Here is an 18,930-nt window from a genome sequence, read left to right on the forward strand (position 1 = left end):
AGGGGGGGGTGGGGATATGGCCTAGTGACAAGAATGCTTGCCTCATATACATGAGGCCCTGGGTTCAATTCCTCAGCACCACATATATAGAAAAGGCCAGAAGGGGTGCTGTGGCTCAAGTGGCAGAGTGCTAGCCTTGAGCAAAAAGCCAGGGACAGTGCTCAGGCCCTGAATCCAAGCGCCAAGACTGGCAAAAAAAGAGAATGCAGTAGGTGTGCCTAAGAGCTATGCTCAAGGCATTCTGCTCCTAGAGGTCCTGTGAGAGACCAGATGTTGCTTACCTCTGTCAGCTACAATTCTGGATGCATTCTCTGAACCTTTAATCCTCAAATGACACTTTCTTTGCTGCCAGTTGGGCTAGTTTCTACTCTGGCAAGTGCAGCAATTCAACAGCCTTCTTACTGTGACCCCTCCCTTCCCTCCACCGGTTTCTGTAGGATTGGGCCCCTTGATTGAATCCTATATCCATTATTTCATCCTCTATCTTCTCTCCTTTACTTGCTGTTTCCACTATATGTTACTCCCTTTGGCATTTGAAAACACTAAAGGCATTTCTGCTTCAGGCTGAGCTCATCACCTAGCTTTTTCTGGCCAAGGTGCCACAAGATGAACGTAACAGCCTTTCCATACAATCATCCTGCAACCCAACACCTGAATCCCCAGTCATGATCCATGTCTTAAAGCACTGTCTGGCATACCTGGATTATATACTTGATGGTATGTCTCTGACTTATGCCTATCTCACTCATTACTGTACCCCAAACAAGTTGGCACACAATAAATATGTACTCACTGAAGAAATGCACGATGCCATTGTAACTATATAAATTACACAGCAGCAGAGACTCTTCAGGTCTTGCCAATTGCCACCCAAATATAGTCTCCTGAGCTTTTGTTAAAATGACTCAATGGTGCTGCATCATGTGGTGCTCATCTTAATTTTGGTATCATTTTACAGAAATATTCAGACCTTACCCTAGAAATTTGAAATCTAAATTTGTATCTTAGCAAAATAGTTAAATGACTCATGAGCACAGTGAGGTTTGCTCCATGGTAAATCAAATACAGCAAAAATTTTAGACAGGGCTTCGGTCTTTATAAGATATTTTCCAGAAACAAAATGCTTGTTAGAACATTTGAACAAAAAATATTCCAGGTCCTAAAATGCACACTTAAGTCTTTTGTACAGCATTTAAAATATACTATCTGAGCAATGTAGTCATTATATACTCCTTCATAGTAAGCACAATTAATCCCAAATGACCAACATTCAATACTGAATGCCAAGTTTTATGAAATCTTTACAAGCAGCAACGTATTATACTCATTGCTTTGGAGAATACAAATATCAAATTATATCCTGCTCGCCTCCCTTTTTTCTAATGTCTGGGATGATGGTTTTAACTACCACTGTTATAGATGTTTACTAGTTGGTATGATCTAATTCTCTTGAGCTTTTGTTAGAATGGATCAATGGTGCTGTATCATTAGTTGTTCCTAAATAACAGAAAAAAACCTATTTTAATTTTATCTATCTTAAGATGTGTTCTAGAGTAAGTTCTTGATAGGGCAATGGGCCAATAAACAGAGCACTAAATATGTAGAATACAAATAAAAGTTTATTGTACAAAATTAAGGCCTTGATATTTCACAGTTAACTAAAGCTAAAGAAAAACTAGATGATTTTTTTAAAATGTCACAACAATTTTACTTTCAGTCCTTTCCCACCTCAACATTAAATGACCTGACTGAATGTTATCAAAACGAACACTATAAATAGTGCCAAGTCCTTTAAGGATGACTATCCCAAATGTTATTTCTTGGCATAGGTGATCTTCATGGCGTGGGACGGTGTGATCTTAAAACCTTGCAAAGCGTCCCTGGCAGCTCCAGCCTGCCCGTCATTTTCAAATTCAACAAAAGCGATGTCATGCCTCCCAGGTACCAGACGGACTTCCTTGAAACCAGGGAACCTAGAGAACAAAAGGAATTCACATAAACAGGCAAATGCATAAATGTCTGCTTTATGTTTAAGTTTGTTAAGTAATTTCATAATATTGGTCCAGGAAAAGTAACACACTTCAAGTAATCTGAGTAGGATGTAGGAGGTAAATACAATATTATGAAATGCAATTCTATCTTTATCATCCTATCCAACTGTCATTTCCTGTTTTAATCATCCAGTAGTACTAACCATTCAAACAGAGGAAATTTCGTTTTTCATTTGCAAAATCTGCAGTCTGGCTTCAATCTATAATTAATACTAACAATACTAAATCAATGAAGCTGCAGGAACTACTGCTGTGGGGATGACAAATGGGACACACCTCTTGTACGTGCCATTTGTCCTGCCAGGAGGATTAGAGAGTACAACTGTTTATGGAAACACTTACTGATTGAACAGCATGGATAGCATCATCTCATTAGTCTCTTCTGGCAAGTTATTAAGGAATAAAATATAGTTTGGAGGGTAATCAGGGACCTATTTAAAAAAATAAAAGATAGGTTAGCTTGTAAGTATAAACAGCATTTTAAGTCATTTGGTTCGCCTGTTAAAAACTGAATTTCGAAGGCCCTTAGTTTATATAAACCAATAGATTCTTACTACCTAACACTAAAGGTGAACAGAATGCCTCTGGAGAAATAAATACACACCTAACAGCCACTAAGCAAAGCAGACAATCAAGTCAAGACATCCAGAGCTGGAAGATTACAATCTTATAAGTATGTAATTAAAATAATATTTACAGTTTAAGCATCTAGAGGTCAGTTATAAATTGAAGATTTTGTCATATGGAGTAGATAAATGAAAGCTCCTAATGACACTAAAGTAGCAATGTCACCCCTTCTTCAAGTGGAACGGTTACTGTATCCAGTAACACACAGGTACTCCATTCCTCTTCATTATGGTTTGCTATCAGTGTTAAGAAGAAACTTTAGTTAGAATTAACTACCACTGGGACCTGCTACCTAGGGACTTTTAATTTACTTTTGCAAGTAAATGCCAAGGTACTTATTAAACAATAAGCATGATATCAGACATCAATCTATTATTATCAACATGTTATCTATTGATAATCTCTTAGGAAAAAATCTTACATAATAGAGTCTCTGTGTTCAAGCCAGTTTGATGGAAAGAAAGGTTGTTCACAATTAGTGAATACCTCAAAGCTTAGAGAATAAAGTGCTGGCACTTGTGAACTGGACTGTAAATGCTAAGTTTAACAAATAAAAGGAGAAAATGAAAATAAAATGCAAATAAAACCAGAAGTAAAATACTCATTAGTATAGAATATTTGGATACAGGACCATGCCAAGCTGGCATCCTGGCGAAAACCATTAGCACATAATTGTGAGTTTCTATTTGAAACATTTACTGAGAAGATTTGCTAAGAATTTTCTAAAACATTTACATAGAAGGCTTAAGTAATAAGCAAGGCTGAAATCCATTTGTGCCCAGGCAGTGAAAGCTGGCATACTATAAGATATTGCTGCTCCAAGACAGCCAATAAGAAGAGCCAAGACAGTTCTTCAGACAGACTGGACAGAACTGCTCACCTCACCATTTTACCTGAAACCCATGTATGGAAGCATGAGCTATGCACTGCAGAGAGAACAAAAATGCTTCCTAGCACCTTTCAGTTTCCAATCTGCCATTTTGATTTTGTTGCTGATTCATTATAGGAAACAAAGAATAAAGGCAAAGTTTTCTTTCCTTTTAGAGAAATTTAAATGCCCAGAATTTCTTACATTACAGTGATCTAAAACCTAACATATTGCATCTAGTGGACGGAACCATTTTGCTTGCATAAAATTTATTTTTTTAATAATTTTTATGATTATTTTATATTGGAATTGGAATTTAGGGACTTGCACTGGCTAGACATTTACTCAATCAATGTCAAGTCATGCTCACAGCCCTTTTGTTTAATTTTTTTTTTTTTTTTGGCCAGTCCTAGGCCGTGAACTCAGGGCCTGAGCACTGTCCCTGGCTTCTTTTTGCTCAAGGCTAGCACTCTGCCACTTGAGCCACAGCGCCACTTCTGGCCATTTTCTGTATATGTGGTACTGAGGAATTGAACCCAGGGCCTCATGTATACAAGGCAAGCACTCTTGCCACTAGGCCATATTCCCAGCCCCCTTTTGTTTAATTTTTTAAATAAGGTCCCAGAGCATTTTTTACCCAGGGTGGGCTGGCCCATTATCATCCTATTTATACCTCTCTCATAGCTGGGATGACAGGCATGCAAAACCACACCCACTTTTATTGGTTAAGAAAGGGTCTTTTGGCCAGGCAGGCCCTGAACTCCAATCCTTCCAATGTTTGCCTCTCAAGTAGTTAGGATTACAGTGTGAGTCATCATGCCCAGCATAGTTGGTGTCTTTTGTTTGTCTCTGTTCATGGTGGTACTGGTGTCTGAACTCAGGGCCTCAGACTTGATGGACAGGCACTTTATCACTTGAGCCATGTTCCAGTCCATAATCTTATTTTAATGTACATACCACAAGGAAAAAATATTACCTGAGGATTTGGTGTTGAATTCCCTTGGGGATTAGCTGAATTTAGTGTTCCCTAAACAAAAGAAATAGCAGAAGTTAAAATTTCCAGTTCCCCAGAAAAAGCAATAGTTACTATATAAACATCAATTTTTAAAAGATAATTTATTCCATTTAATTTTAAAGAATGTATATCTTAATTGGCTCAAACATGTATGTATATACTCAGCTCTAGAGATGACAGCACAAAATGAAAGCTTTAAAATGGAAAAAATCCATAAGAGAAAAATAAGGACTAATCTTACTTTTTTTCAACAATTGCTTATAAGCATTATACTCAGTAAGACACATTTCTAACCACTTTTCAACCCAGAAATAGCATTCTTAAATGATATTATTTTTATCTTGTATTTAAAATTTTCCATTCCTGAACTGTTCAGAAAGAAGCTTTGAGCAGACTGCTCAACATTGAAGATGGTATCTACAGTATTATTTATAGACAGAACTTAAGCCAAATAGGTACATGTTTTGAGAAGTTGGAAAAAGGTGGAATTAAACACCATGCAAACTAGAATAAAACTGTTTTGTAAATCTCCACATGTAAAGTTTTAATTTAATTTGTTGCTTGAATACAAGTAACAGAATTTTAGAGCTTATTCTTTGCAACTTCTTAAAATTCACCTTTTAAATACACATAAAAGCCAGACTCTTGTGGCTCATCCTAGCTACTCAGAAGGCTGAGATCTGATGAGGGTCATGATTTGAAGCCAGCCTGCGCAAGAAAGTTTTTGAGACTGTAGCTCAAGTGGTAGAGCACTAGCCTTGAGCAAAAGAAGCTCAAGGATAGTGCCCAGGCCCCAAGTTCAAGCTCCAGGATTGGCAAACAAAAACAAAGCCAAAAAAACTCACACATAATATACAATAATCTTCAAAGATCATCTCACCTCTTATGTTTAGGAAAGATACCATCGGCTTTTTAATATCAACACACAAAAAAGCCAAAACAAGAAGAACTTTACACATCTTACCTGTCCAGGCTTTTTGTTTGCAGTTGTTGCAGCCTGCTCCACAGTTTTAGCTTTCTTTTTTTCCTTTTTCTTTTCTTTGTCAGCAAAGGTACCACGCATTTTAGATATTATATCAGAATCTGTTTTAGCATACTGGATTCGCTGTTTTAATTAATTGAAAACAAGTTACTTCATTAAGCTGAAGGTGCTTATACTAGTTTCAAATTCTATTATGCAAATCTCTGCAAGCTAATTTTAAACACATCTCTAAGGATGTGAAGCCACTTAGTAGTATACAAAGTGACAAATTCACAACTAAGGTAAGTATATTCAATTGTGTTTATTAAAAGAAAAACCATGCATTTTCATAGGAAAACCACTAAAATGTTCCCTCCACTGTATAAGAGAAAACTGTGCTGAAAATTTGCCTGCCTCATAGCAGTGACTCCCAGCAGTCACCAGGTGTCAATCAGCTATGGCACATGATAGGTCTCCTGGTTAAATACTGAAGACTGGGAATGACTTTCCTCTCAATCTGTCACTTTTAGATTTAATAACTCAAAATTTAAAATGCTTTGAGAGGAAACAATAAGACAGCAGCATCACAGCCAGTGTAATGAGACCACTCGCTTATTCTCATTATTCCAGAGCCAGCAGGAATGGTAGGAATCTGGAAAAGCAGGGAAGTCTTGGACAACAGTCTAGCCTGGTATTTTGTCAACTAATTTGCAATCCAATTTCCCAGAGAGCTTTTAAAGGTGCAGATTCAGACACAGTAGGCCTACGGAAAAGTCTAAGGTTTTATACTTTTTTAAAATGCTATTTATATGCATCTAAAAGTGGAGCTTTCCCCACAGTCTAATTTTAGTTACTGTTCCCACAAACATTTTATAGAAAAAAATAGCTTTCCTTTTTTCTTTCAGTGCTGAGGATCAAATCCAGGGCCTTGCATATGCTAAGTAAGTAGTGTACCACTGAGCTATATCTCCAGTGGTTCTGCATGTTGCCCAAGCACAAATGGCATGGTGATGCTCTGGGCATAGAGATCAACTCTGAGGACTTGTGGCCCTGACCAGAAGCATCCCCACATAGCTAAATTAACACCAAAAAACTGTCCAGTGGTTTTGCCAATGAATTAAACTGTTGTCAGGGTATGCAGACATCCATTTCAACTAAGCACTTTAGAACTGCAAGTGACCATCTCTCTGATCACATAAAAACACAGTAGTCTTTTAAATTATTATCTAAAATGGCAGGAACTCGATCTTGGTTTGGAGAAAACAAAAAAGCATTTCAAAGTAGTGTGGATTAGAAGGCAAGTAATTTGTTAAAACCAACAAGGATCCTATCTTTTCCTTTACTTTACCTAGAAACAAAAATAGTGGAGGGAAAAAAAAAAAAAAAGAGGAAAGCAGGCTAGCACAGCACCCCAGAACTCCAGGTGTGGGCAAAGCTGCTAGTCTTCCCAGCATGATCAAAACCAAGGAGACAGGCTGATGGCTAAACTAAATATTAACTTGGTCCTAAGGAGTCTCTCCCAACTCCTTGGGTCTTGAGACTTGTCTCTGACCTGAAAAGACCTGGGTGGCCTGATTTGTCTTGGCTTTATGGCAGTTACCTGAGGAAATATCTGATCTTAACAGCTTTAGGCTGACTGGTCTAGACCAGCTGTTTCCAACCAGGAGCTATTTCTCCTGCCAGGGAAGAGCTGGCACTATCTAGAGACAATGCTTGTTGTCATGTTTCTGAAATCTAGTTAGTAGAGGCCAAGAGTGCTACTAAACAACCTGAAATGAATAGGAAAGTTACCCCAACAACAAAGATTTAGTTCAAACTGTCAAAAGTGCCAAAAGTATCAAAAGTGGTCTAGACTAAATACAGAAAACACAAAAGCTCTCTCATAACTAAGTCACAACAAGGTAAGAATTACATTCCTCAAGGTTTTGTCACAGAAGCCCTTAAAAAGATGGCACTATTTACTAAGGTATTTTGGGCATTAAATGAGTACAGCTTCATGAATCACAAAGAGTAATTTTGTTCTGAGTTTCAAATCAGAGCAAATTTCATACACTACTGATCTGGTATGTTGGAATTACAACAGAAGATCAACTGAAAGCCCTTAAAAACACACAAGACAGCTCAAAGAATTTCATCTGTCCTTTTCTAGGATGCTGGAGAATTCGCAGTCCTTGCTAAAGAAAAGACCTTCAAAATACCTTCAATACAGAACAAGAGCAATTGAATTTTTCCACTGACTTTAAGCAGTTATTTGGCAAGGTGAGGCTGGTGCCAAACAATTTCCACCTTCCTTGTATCTGAATATCGGTGCATGCAAAAAATGTCAACTCAAGTGTAAAAAGACTAGTCTTATGTTACGGAAAACTGAGATCTCAATTATGCTATTTCTTCATACTAAGAAATATTGCCTAATGTCAGGAAGCATCAATTCACTGAAACTTAGAAACTGTCTGGCATAAACTGTTGTCCATAGCCCACACTACATATTGTGACAAATTAGGCCTTGTTGAAACACAGCCACACTTATGCATTTGTATACCATCTATGTTGCTTTTCCTGCTATAAAGGCAGAAAAAGTAGTTATAACAGAAATATCCTGACTAGAATGCTTACAATATTTACCATCTGACACTAACTTCTAGCATATTAAAAAGGAACCCCGTAATACTAGATTGGTTACAAGATTAGTTTTCAAGTCCTGTTGATATGTTTGGTTATATTAATCTAACTTACATAACAATTCACCTATCTGTGTTTCTTTCTTCATTTATGAAATGAAGGGCCTAGACCAGTGATCGTATTTTTGGGCAAAATCTACCTCCTGGTCTGTTTCTGTATGATTTGTGAGTTAAAAATTCTTTTTTTTTTTATTTTGGCAGCACTGGGACTTGAATTTATGACCTCATGCTCATTCAGCCTGCTTGCTTGGCTACTACCACTTGAACCATGCTCCTAGTCCTGTTCTTTGCTGTTCTCATGGACTTTTCTTTATGGGCTGGCTTTAAACTATCATCTTCTCTTCTCTGACTCCTAAGAAGCTAGAATTATATGATGTAAGCCACTAGTGCCCGGTAATAACTTTTTAAATGTAATCTTAAAGGGTTATTTAAAAAGCTATACACAAAGAACAATCATCAAAAACTGCACATGGTCCCCAAAAGCCTGATTTTTTTCCCCAGTACTGTGATTTGAACTGGAGCCTTGTACATGCTAAGCACTCTAGCAACTGAACCACGCCTCCAGTACTTTGTTTCTAGTCATTTTTCAGATAGGACCACCTATTTTTGCCTGGATTGGTCTAAACTGTGATCCTATCTATAGCCTCCTTAATAACTAGGATGACAACTTTTTATTAAGCATGTCTTACTGGTTGAAATGAGGTCTCTTGAACTTTTGTGCCTGGGCTGGCCACATACTTCAATTTTCCTGATCTCTACACTCCTGAGTAGCTGGGATTAAAGCCACAAAGCCTAAAACATTTCTTATCTAGTCCTTTAGAATTTTTACTGATGCCTGAATTAGACCAAAGAATATACAACTTGCTTATATTTCAGAGATGGTAAAACCAACCACAAGCACAAAAGCCTGTTAAAAGCAAAATCAGAATGAGGACCTAAACCAGGTCCTCTAAACCAGAGGCTTTGGCTATCTCTCTAAAATCCCTTTAAATCCCATTACAATCCCAAGAAAAAAAGTTTGGAATTGTACTCGGGATACAGTGTGCTTACTAACACATGTAGGACCCTTGCACTACACTGTCTACACTTTTATTCAGTCCTCTGCCACTCCTGACTTAAGACCTCCCAATTTCCCTCCTCCCATCTTTGTCTCCTGTAATCCAATCTTCAGCCAGGAGCTAAATGTAAATCTCACTGTCACTCCAAAGTTTAAGATGCATCATGGATAACCACTTAATTTCTATACATGTGCTCCATAAAACCTGTAAATATAAGTCTGACTTTTCTGGAGGTCATTGATTTATTAAGACTGCACCACAGTGTGATAGGTAGTATTTCCCTGAAGTATCTTGAAACTTTGGTCTGGATTTCCTTTTTCGCCAGTGATATTTTTTGTGTCAATTTACAAACTGACAAACAAGTTTCTTTATATATTCTGGCTTGAAATTAGTTCCTGGTGTTTTAAAGATAAGAACCTTGACTATGCTGGCTTTTTTTTTTTTTCGCTCAAGGCTAGCACTCTACCATTTGAGCCATAGCTCCACTTCCAGCCTTATCTGTTTTCATGTGGTACTGAGGAATCAAACCCAGGGCTTCATGCATGCAAGGCGAGGACTCTACCGCTAAGCCATATTCCCAACTGCTACCATCGTGTTTTTTTTTTTAATGCTGTATTCTCAATGTAATTTTGGTTTTTCCCAGTCTACTAGTATAAATATAAACATAAACAAAATAAACATCAAACTTCCTCTAACAAAACAAGTAAAAGCAGAAAGCAGTAATAGCCATAGCTTTAAGTCTGTATTTATAAAGCAATGGCACAATTGGTAATGACAAGTGAAAATAGGATTGGCTCACCATTGGTTTGCCATAAAATGGAAATCCTTGTAACTGTCGCAAAGCATTTGTGGATGAGCCCAGTTCTTTAAATATAACAAAGGCTTGCCCTCTCATCTTCATAGTCTTCAGAGCCACAATATCCACCACATGCCCAAACTGAGAAAATAGGGCATATAAGGATCTCTTCAATTCTGTTCCAATAAAAGGAAAGGTAGTTATGAATCCAACAATGACAAAATTCTTCAAAAAGGACACTGTAGTGAATGCCCTCCAACATTCATTCACAGTTCTGGGCTGGAGGTATGCATCGAGCAAAAAAGCTGGGCCCTAGAACTAGCTCACACGCACACACATATACATACAAACATACATACACACAAACCTTCATTTACAGTTTTAATACAAACACATTATACCATTCACATTTTAAAAAATTATTTAAAACCATTATGAATGGAAACAGAATCATACAGTCAGACTCTACTTATTCTTCCTTTTAAAAAGATTTACAATTCCTATAGTAAACCAGATAAATCATTATTTCAGGCACTAAAGAGTAGATGAAAAGTTTAGTGGCAGTATAATTCTTCAGAGTAACGAATAAGCATGTACCTTCTTTTTTAATTTTGTCATTCATATTGTTGATATAAATTGTATGATTTGGTCTGATGTCCATGTTTGGGTCAAATTCTTCAAATAGCCTAAAGAAACAAAAAAAAATAGAAATCTATTATTAATAGGTTCAGTGAAAACAAACTGGAGTAAGGCTTAAAGATGTGAGACAAAAGGTTGTTGATTTTTCAACTATCTTTTAATCCCAAATGTCAAAAAAAAAAAAAAAAAAAGCTCCTCCTTAGCACTTACCAGCCCTCCTTTCAAGACATAGGGTAAATAATTTTTAGTCTCAAAACTTGGTAGAACACCAGATTTTTTTTGAGTGACATGATTTGATTCAAATGATACACTGGTCTTACCTTCCACTATGGCAATTGAGTATTGTCTTTCCATCTGCCCAATGAAATAACTTTTCTTTTTCAATGAAACTACTTAAAATGTAGAAATGAAGACAAATGAAAACGAAATGGGCAAATATACATCCATTAAAATAATGAAACCCGAACATTAATGAAGTTTGCCACATACTTACTATACGGGCTCGCTAACAAAACACGTTCATATCTCTATTTTAATTTGTTATCAGGTTGAGCTCAGACTCCAGTACCAATCAGATCTGAATTTAAACCTGCTTACTAGATGTTACACTGAGGGCAACTTCCTTCATCTCTCAGGGCCAGATGTTTAAAATGAAGACATTACGAGTACCTACCCAACAAAACTCCCAAGACTAATGAGTCACACATTTCGCAGATCTTGTACCATCAGTAAACTCCTAAAGTGACTGTTGTTAGTGGTTATTGCAAATTAAAAAGCACAACTAACTATGGATACTCAGCTTAACCTATGGTTAACAAGCAGCAGGCCTTGGAACTAAACTCTTTCCTCTTCTCCAGTACTTTTCGAGCACACCTGCGCCATTTCATAGGGCTGCTTACACCGTTTCATTACATGTCACATTTGCACAGATTTTAGCTGCAGATCGATGCAGCACATACTCTTGTCTCACAAACACTGGCATGAACAGCACAGGATGATTTATGGGGAAGAGCCAGGCAGAGCCGGCCCTTGTGCGGGTAATACACGAAAGGGAATGCTTTCCCAGATGGAGAAGAGCTGGGGTCGCCAAGCCGACAACTGGAAGGAAAGTGACAGGGGTCAGAATGAAGTCGGGGAGACTACAGCTGAATCTTTTGCAGGACCTCTAAGTGAGGCTTGATGACAGACTGACTTAAGGACCAGGGTGCCCAAAAGTACCTCCTCAATCCATTAGGGCTAGAAGACATTCGAAAGCACAAGCCCCTGCGCACAAGTAAACTTCCGCCTCTCCAGACCCCTGCACAACTACTCAACCGGCGACCGGGGAACCCGAAAGTACCATCGGGGGATCGAGTGTTCCTAAATCAGAGGCCTAGCAGGGCCAGGCCATGAGGCCTCCAAGTCCGCTTAGTCCCCAAGTCCACGCCGCCATGAACCCGGGACCAGATGCGACCCCGACCTACCTTTGCGACTGGTCTGCTCTGGCAAAACAGGGACGGAGACGTTATCGAAGTCTGGAAAACCGCCGCCCTGTAGGGGAAAGAGGGGGGTCCGCTCCACCAGAGACCCGCGCCTCCCCCGTTCGGAATACGGGCCGGAAGTAGAGCTCGACACCGGAAGAGCGTTCCAGGCTCCTCAATCGATTACCCGCGAATCGACCAGCCGAGCACCGAGTCAATTGATGTCTCCAGGTCACCCGCAGCCACAGTTCAGAATCTCTCTGCGCGTGCGCATACCTGGAGCCATTGGAAAAAGGAGAGGTGGAATTGTGTGGCTTCAGACTAGGATGCTGGGGACATGCTTTGAGGAAAAAGAAAGGGAAACTATTTCCACGACTTTAGAAAGTTTAGCTCATGTCCTGGAAGTGTGGCTTAAGTGATAATGCACTTACCAGCATGTGCAAAGGCCTGAGTTCAAACCCTCCCACTCAAAAAAAAAAAAAAAAAGTCTACTCCACGTAACAGTGCCTTCCGTTCCGTTTTTCCAAATCCTGTAGAACTCTGTAGGCAATTTTTGCCCCTCGTGCTAACATCATCTTAGGACAACCAGTGTCTCTACCCCCTCCCCCCCAGTCCACAGATCCCTTGCAGAGCCCTCCCCAAGCATGCTATTGATTGGACCGTAGAGGCAGTCCAATTTGTAACGCTAGAACAAAGGAATGCAACAGGAATGCCCAACCCCCAGGTCACCTACATAAGAAAAATATTAATTCCCTTCCATTCTTCCCATTCTCTCCCCACAAAATGCCTACATTGTTCTAGAGTATTTTAAAGAAGTTAGTGTTTATTTCAAACGAATGGGAATTTCATTCATTCAGCCTTTCATCAAATGGGTGTACAGCATTATCTAGAATAGGAAATGGTTTTTAAGAAGCCAAAGAATCTAATTGTATATCTTCCCCTTAGCAAATGCCTGTGATCCTTGCTTTCCTCGTCTGTAAAAATAGGCATCTTAAAAGTGTCTTCTCCTAGTTATTGTGAGGGTTAAATGAGCTAACTGCAAAGGAATTTTCACTACTCCCAGATACAAAACGAAATGGTTCATAAATGCTGTTTCTAAAGATGAGCTGTAACCTGGATATATGGATGAGATAATATAGGGACCAAATGGGTTGATTTAACAGCTGGAGATTTCCATAGTAAAAAGTAACCTAAACTGGACACCAATGGCTCTCACCTGTAATCCTAGCTTCTCAAGAGGCTGAGATCTGAAGACTACAATCCAAAGCCAGCCTGGGCAGGAAAGTTCAAGAGACTCTTATCTCCAATAATCTACTCAAAAAAAAAAATCTGGAAGTGGAGCTGAGACTCAAGTGGTAGAATACTAGCCTTGAGTACAAAAGGCCCATTGACAGAACTCAGGCCCTGTTAGCATTTCCTAGCCTCAGGTCCTCAGCTCCTCCCACTAGCCCCAGATCCACCCATACCAAATGAGCCACTCCTACTCACTACCTACCTACTTCCCCTTTACCCACAGAGAGAAGAGGCCACCTGGATAAGGTGCAGAAGCCATGTAGCTCCCTCTCCCGTGAGAACTATGGTCCCACTAATAAACCTCCTTATGAACCTTCTTCTCCTGTCTGTGATTATCTCAACATGGTCCTCTGGGATGGCCAGGACATATCCTTTCAAGTTCAAGCCCTAGGAGAACTGGCAAAAAAAAAAAAAAGGCCTAAAGCTGCAGCTGGAAAATTACGTTGCTTGAGGGTAGGAATTTTTGTCTATTTTGTTCACAGAAGCACCCTCTTTTATTAGACAATTGAGAGATATTCCATAAATATGTATTTAATGAATGAAGCACCAGAGAAAACAAATATAATCTGGGGATCTAGCTCAGTGGAAGAGCACTTGTCTGGCAAATGCAAGGTCTTGAGTTTGGTCCTCAGCTCCACAAGAAAAGAAGGAGAAGGAAAAGGAGCACATCTATAGGAAATAATTCCAATCAATCACAGAAAAGCATTATTTTGTTGTATATATAAAAAGTGGAAGAAATAGTCTGTCTCAGTTGAAGAATCACGAATGAGCCCTCAACAAATTAAAAGAGAACATAAAATAATTTCAACATAACAAAATATATTCTACCCTACCCATTAGCGTATATAACTGAGAAGTTAATTTTGTTTGATGAAAATGAAAATGGCTGAAATATCTTTCTGGGAATAAGCTACAATCTGACTGGGTCATATAAATGGATCTAGCCAAGAGACCATAACTATTAAATGAGGATAAGATAATAACCCTACAATGACACTCCACCTGGGAAGAAAACACCAGAGGAACTGAAGAGGCTGGGAAATAGACATGTTTCATTAACTGTATTATAGCTACTTCACATTACTTTATGAGAAGGCAATCATCTGACAGCCCAGTAGCAATGGACTGCACATTCTTTTCCAGATTCCTCTAAAACGGTCCAGTATGTTTTCTTGTCCTTGGGCCTTGCTGAATTAGTCCTCAATGGTTTCCTGGATGATTTTGAGAAACCACTAATTGAAATCAGTGCTGGTAGAGAATGAACAGACAGGAAAGGCTTTTCTGGTTTTATGAAAAGCCTTTTATGTCCTGAATATAAAGCTGTACACCATTAGGTACATTGTAGCTTTCAAACACTGATTAAGTACCATTTCTCTATAGTCAAGTCCTCTAGAACCATTATCCTCTTACTGGTCAAACTGGAAACCAGACAGCAAAAACTCATGTTAAAAAAAAAAATAACAGAAGAGTGAATGTGTTTCTCAAGTTCTGCTCAGTGTAGCCTCATGTTTTAGTTAGGTGACATGATGTACTTTCCTGTGAAACAGGTTTTGTATTAAACTAAACCCAGAGGCAGCACTAAAACCACTGTATCTAAGCTTCATGTACCTACTGATTATAAAATTTTCTTATTTCAGGGACAGCAGAAAAAAATTACCACAAGCAGTTGGGAATAAAACTGTTTCATGATGCCTAAATTACAAGGATGATAACTTAGTTGTCTCTTAGAGATTCTGAATACACATATATTTCCCTACCCTATCTATACATGTTTTATGTTCCTCATTATATTTTTTCAGTAGCTTGCTGCAGTTGGGCTGAGAACATGCTTAAAGAAAAATACCTCATAAAGCTATGGTGGATATAGTTTGTCGTGTTTGTTAGATGGAGCCACAAAACGTATGGCAATTTGTTTGTATCTTCTTTCTCTCCCCAGGTGGTGATCACATTAAGAAATTTATGTAGAGTAAAATTTTTTTCACAACAAGTATTAAACAATTCTAAGCATTATCATTGGAGCACCAAATCAGGCTTACATGTTCCCATCTGGCTGGGATTATGTTAGCTACAAAAACAAAACAAGGGCTGGGGATATGGCCTAGTGGCAAGAGTGCCTGCCTCATATACATGAGGCCCTGGGTTCGATTCCCCAGCACTACATATACAGAAAATGGCTAGAAGTGGCGCTGTGGCTCAAGTGCCAGAGTGTTAGCCTTGAGCAAAAAGAAGCCAGGGACAGTGCTCAGGCCCTGAGTCCAAGCCCCAGGACTGGCCGGAAAAAAAAACAAAAAACAAAAACAAAAAACAACAACAACAAAAAAAACCTCTCCCCCCCCCCAATTAAAGGAGAAAATAGCTTTATGCAATTAATTTCCTTTCATTTCTTTTCTCTTTTACTACATCATTCTTTATGGACCCGTTCTTCTTTTAAAAGACAGAGAAGACATAAAAGCCAGAAATGACTATTGCCTCTGATGTATACTACTGTGTTAGTAATAGTACGCATTCATGTACACCAAAATAATACTTCATCTCATTTGGGTAGAATCTGAGTCAGGTTATCACAATATATGCATTCCAAAAAGTTTGGAAACAATGATTTTCCTTTGAGGATCTGATAAAACACCTAAAAATTATAAGGGAGAAATCTGAGCTCCTTACTATAGAGTATTGTATACACACAGTGCATATTCAGAATAGTATATTATAAGATCTCCCTGGAAAAATGTGGTACATATACACAATGGAATTCTACATATCTATCAGAAAGAATGCCATTGTCCCCATTCATAAAGAAATGGAAGGACTTGGAAAAAATTATACTAAGTGAAGTGAGCCAGACCCAAAAAAACATGAACTCTATGGTTTCCCTCATAGGGGATAATTAGTACATGTTTAGGCTAGTCACAGCAGAAGATCACAATAGCCCAATAGCTATGCCCCTATGAACACATAAGATGATGCTAAGTGAAATGAACTCCACTTTATGGAAACAAGTGTTATATCATTGTTGTAATTATTTTCAACATGCCACGTGAAACCATATCTTTTGTTTTGTTTTGTTTCTCTCGTATTTCCTTCCTGTGGTTTTACCCCGCTATCATTGGATCTCATCTGAGTACCTTGGATACTGTATATATGTATATTAGAACTAAGGAAGGGAAAGGGAATGCCAAAATCGAGAGACAAAGGGTAAAAAGGCAAATGATTCCCAAAGCAATACTTACAAAACCGTTGGTGTAAACCAACGGTACAACTCATGGCAGGTGGGGGGCGGGGAGAAGGAAAGGGGGGGGGATGAGGGAGGAGGTAACAAATTGAACAAGAACTGTACTCACTGCCTTACACATGAAACTGTAACCCCTCTGTACTTCACTTTGACAATAAAGGGGAAAAAAAGACCTCCCTGGAAAACAAGTGAAGTTACCCCATAGAAATAAGAAAAATAAGATTCTAGCCCCAGGAGACCTTCCTAACAAGCAAAATATTATGCAGATAAAACCCTTAAGCACAGCAGGTTTTACTTCTCTTATTATTCACCACTGTACTCTTTTTTTCTTAAGCTCTAGGACTATTTGAAAACCCAATTAAAAAAAACATACACAACTATTGGGCCCCAGTAGTATAATTACAAACAAGACACATTGCTCCATGGGCATACATTCAGTGGTTCTCAAGCTAATGTACATGAAGTTCACCTGTAGATTTTTGGCAAGCTCTATGTTTTATCGAGTAGCACTGGGTCTGGTTCTGAGAAGCTGTATTGATAGCAAGCTCCTAGGTAATACTACACTACGTTTTTTGGTACCAAAAAATCTAAGTATTTCCTCTCTGGGAATGTCAGTGGATTATCTTTGTTTCCCAATAATTCTAGAGCCAGGGAGGTGTCAAGATACAGAATACTGTTGCCTTTCTATATAACAAAACACCTAACATTAGGTACTTGATGAAGAATAGAAATTGCATCTAGAATTGGTGGCTCATGCTTATAACTCTACCAATGTGGGAGGCTGAGATCTGCAGGATTATGTTTCAAAGCCAATGTAAGCAAAATGTTTTCAAGACCCATCTCAGTTAGTAAAAAGCTGAGTATTGTGACAGGTGCCTGTCATCACAGTTACAAAGGAAGTTATATATAGGAGGACCATCCTTCAAGCCTGCTTGGGGAAAAATGAGACCCTATAGAAAAAAATAAGCACATAAAGGCCCGAAGGCATGATTAAAGTAGTAAATCATCTTCTTAGCAAGTTCAAGGCCCTGAGTTCAGATCATAGTATTGCTGAAGGAAGGAGCGAAGGAAGGAAAGGAAAAAGGAAGGAAGGAGGGAGAGAGGGAAGGAAAGAGAGAGAGAGAAGGAATGAAGGAAAAATAAGAATAGAATGGATAAAAGTTTATTTGGCGCACTCTTATGGAAACTATAAGATCTAAAAACATGGTGCCCACATCTAATCAGCTTATGGTAGGTCCTACTTACTGCATTGAAATACATCTGAGGATAACACAAAGTGAGACAGGGAAAATGTTTCAGAGAGTTCACTTCTATTATAAAGGCATTCCTGTGATAACCTACTAATACATTAATCCATGTGTGTACTAAGCCTTCATGACCCAATCACCTCTCAATAGCTACATCCTGAACCATGGTTCGACATGAGTTTTGAAGGGGACAACCCTCATCCAAACCATAGCAGCCTTTTATTTCAAAGGAGGTGCTCTGGATCTGATAGTTTCCTTTAGTGTAACTATTACTGAACCTTGAGGGATTTTTCTTCCTCCTTTAACAAATCTTGCTTGACTCTGAGGCCTTGCAGTAGTCACTAGAGCCTGAAATACTTTGATTCTTGTCTTTTTCCAGATTCATGGAGGGCCTTACTACTCTATACCCTTTGAAAACCAGCACTGCTGTATAGCTTCTTTCGTAATGAAGTATGAAAATGTGAAGCATGCAGCAGCAGCTGACCAGTGAGCTGGAACACAGGTGGTGAGGGAGAAGGGAGAAGCAATTTGCCAGCTGCCCTGCTTCCTGCCTTTGTTATATTGGAAACATGACCAGATGGAACTTCTAGGAAGTTATAGAACTACAGTGATAACTGAATACCCTCACTTCCCTACCTCCCTGAAATTGATGATGCAACATAAGCAAAAAATAATTAACCATGATTAGGAGGCTTTATATATTGATTGACTTTATATATTAATTGAAACTACCTCTGAGAAGTAATTCTTTGAAAGTTCAAAGAGTTTTACACACAGATATAGACCGCTTTGAGTATATTGGAGGTTTTATATTTGGAATAACTAATATATTTTCAAAAGAGAAATTAACATGACCAATAACTGATAGCGAGTTATTGTAAAGGTGATGTACAGAGGGGTTACACATACATAATCAGGTAATGAGTATATTTCTTTTTAAGCAGTGTCACCTCTTCCCTCATTTTGCCCCCAGATTTTCCTCTCCCAAACTTCCATATATAGTTCATT

The 18,930-nt window shown here is 38.6% G+C and overlaps 1 protein-coding gene across 1 annotated transcript; it reads right to left on the reverse strand.

Moving 5' to 3' along the window:
* Positions 1 to 1,279: 1,279 nt before the first annotated feature.
* Snrpb2 (small nuclear ribonucleoprotein polypeptide B2) lies at positions 1,280 to 12,294 on the reverse strand. Its single transcript, XM_048348762.1, has 7 exons — positions 12,157 to 12,294; positions 10,652 to 10,740; positions 10,058 to 10,230; positions 5,526 to 5,666; positions 4,523 to 4,573; positions 2,394 to 2,482; positions 1,280 to 1,973 (listed from the first exon to the last, which is right to left on the reverse strand). Exons 2-7 carry the CDS (start codon positions 10,713 to 10,715, stop codon positions 1,814 to 1,816), a joined length of 678 nt encoding a protein of 225 aa, XP_048204719.1. The 5' UTR covers positions 10,716 to 10,740; positions 12,157 to 12,294; the 3' UTR covers positions 1,280 to 1,813.
* Positions 12,295 to 18,930: the final 6,636 nt, after the last annotated feature.

This window comes from Perognathus longimembris, chromosome 6, assembly GCF_023159225.1.
Source record: "Perognathus longimembris pacificus isolate PPM17 chromosome 6, ASM2315922v1, whole genome shotgun sequence".
In the NCBI taxonomy this organism is placed as follows: domain Eukaryota; kingdom Metazoa; phylum Chordata; class Mammalia; order Rodentia; family Heteromyidae; genus Perognathus; species Perognathus longimembris.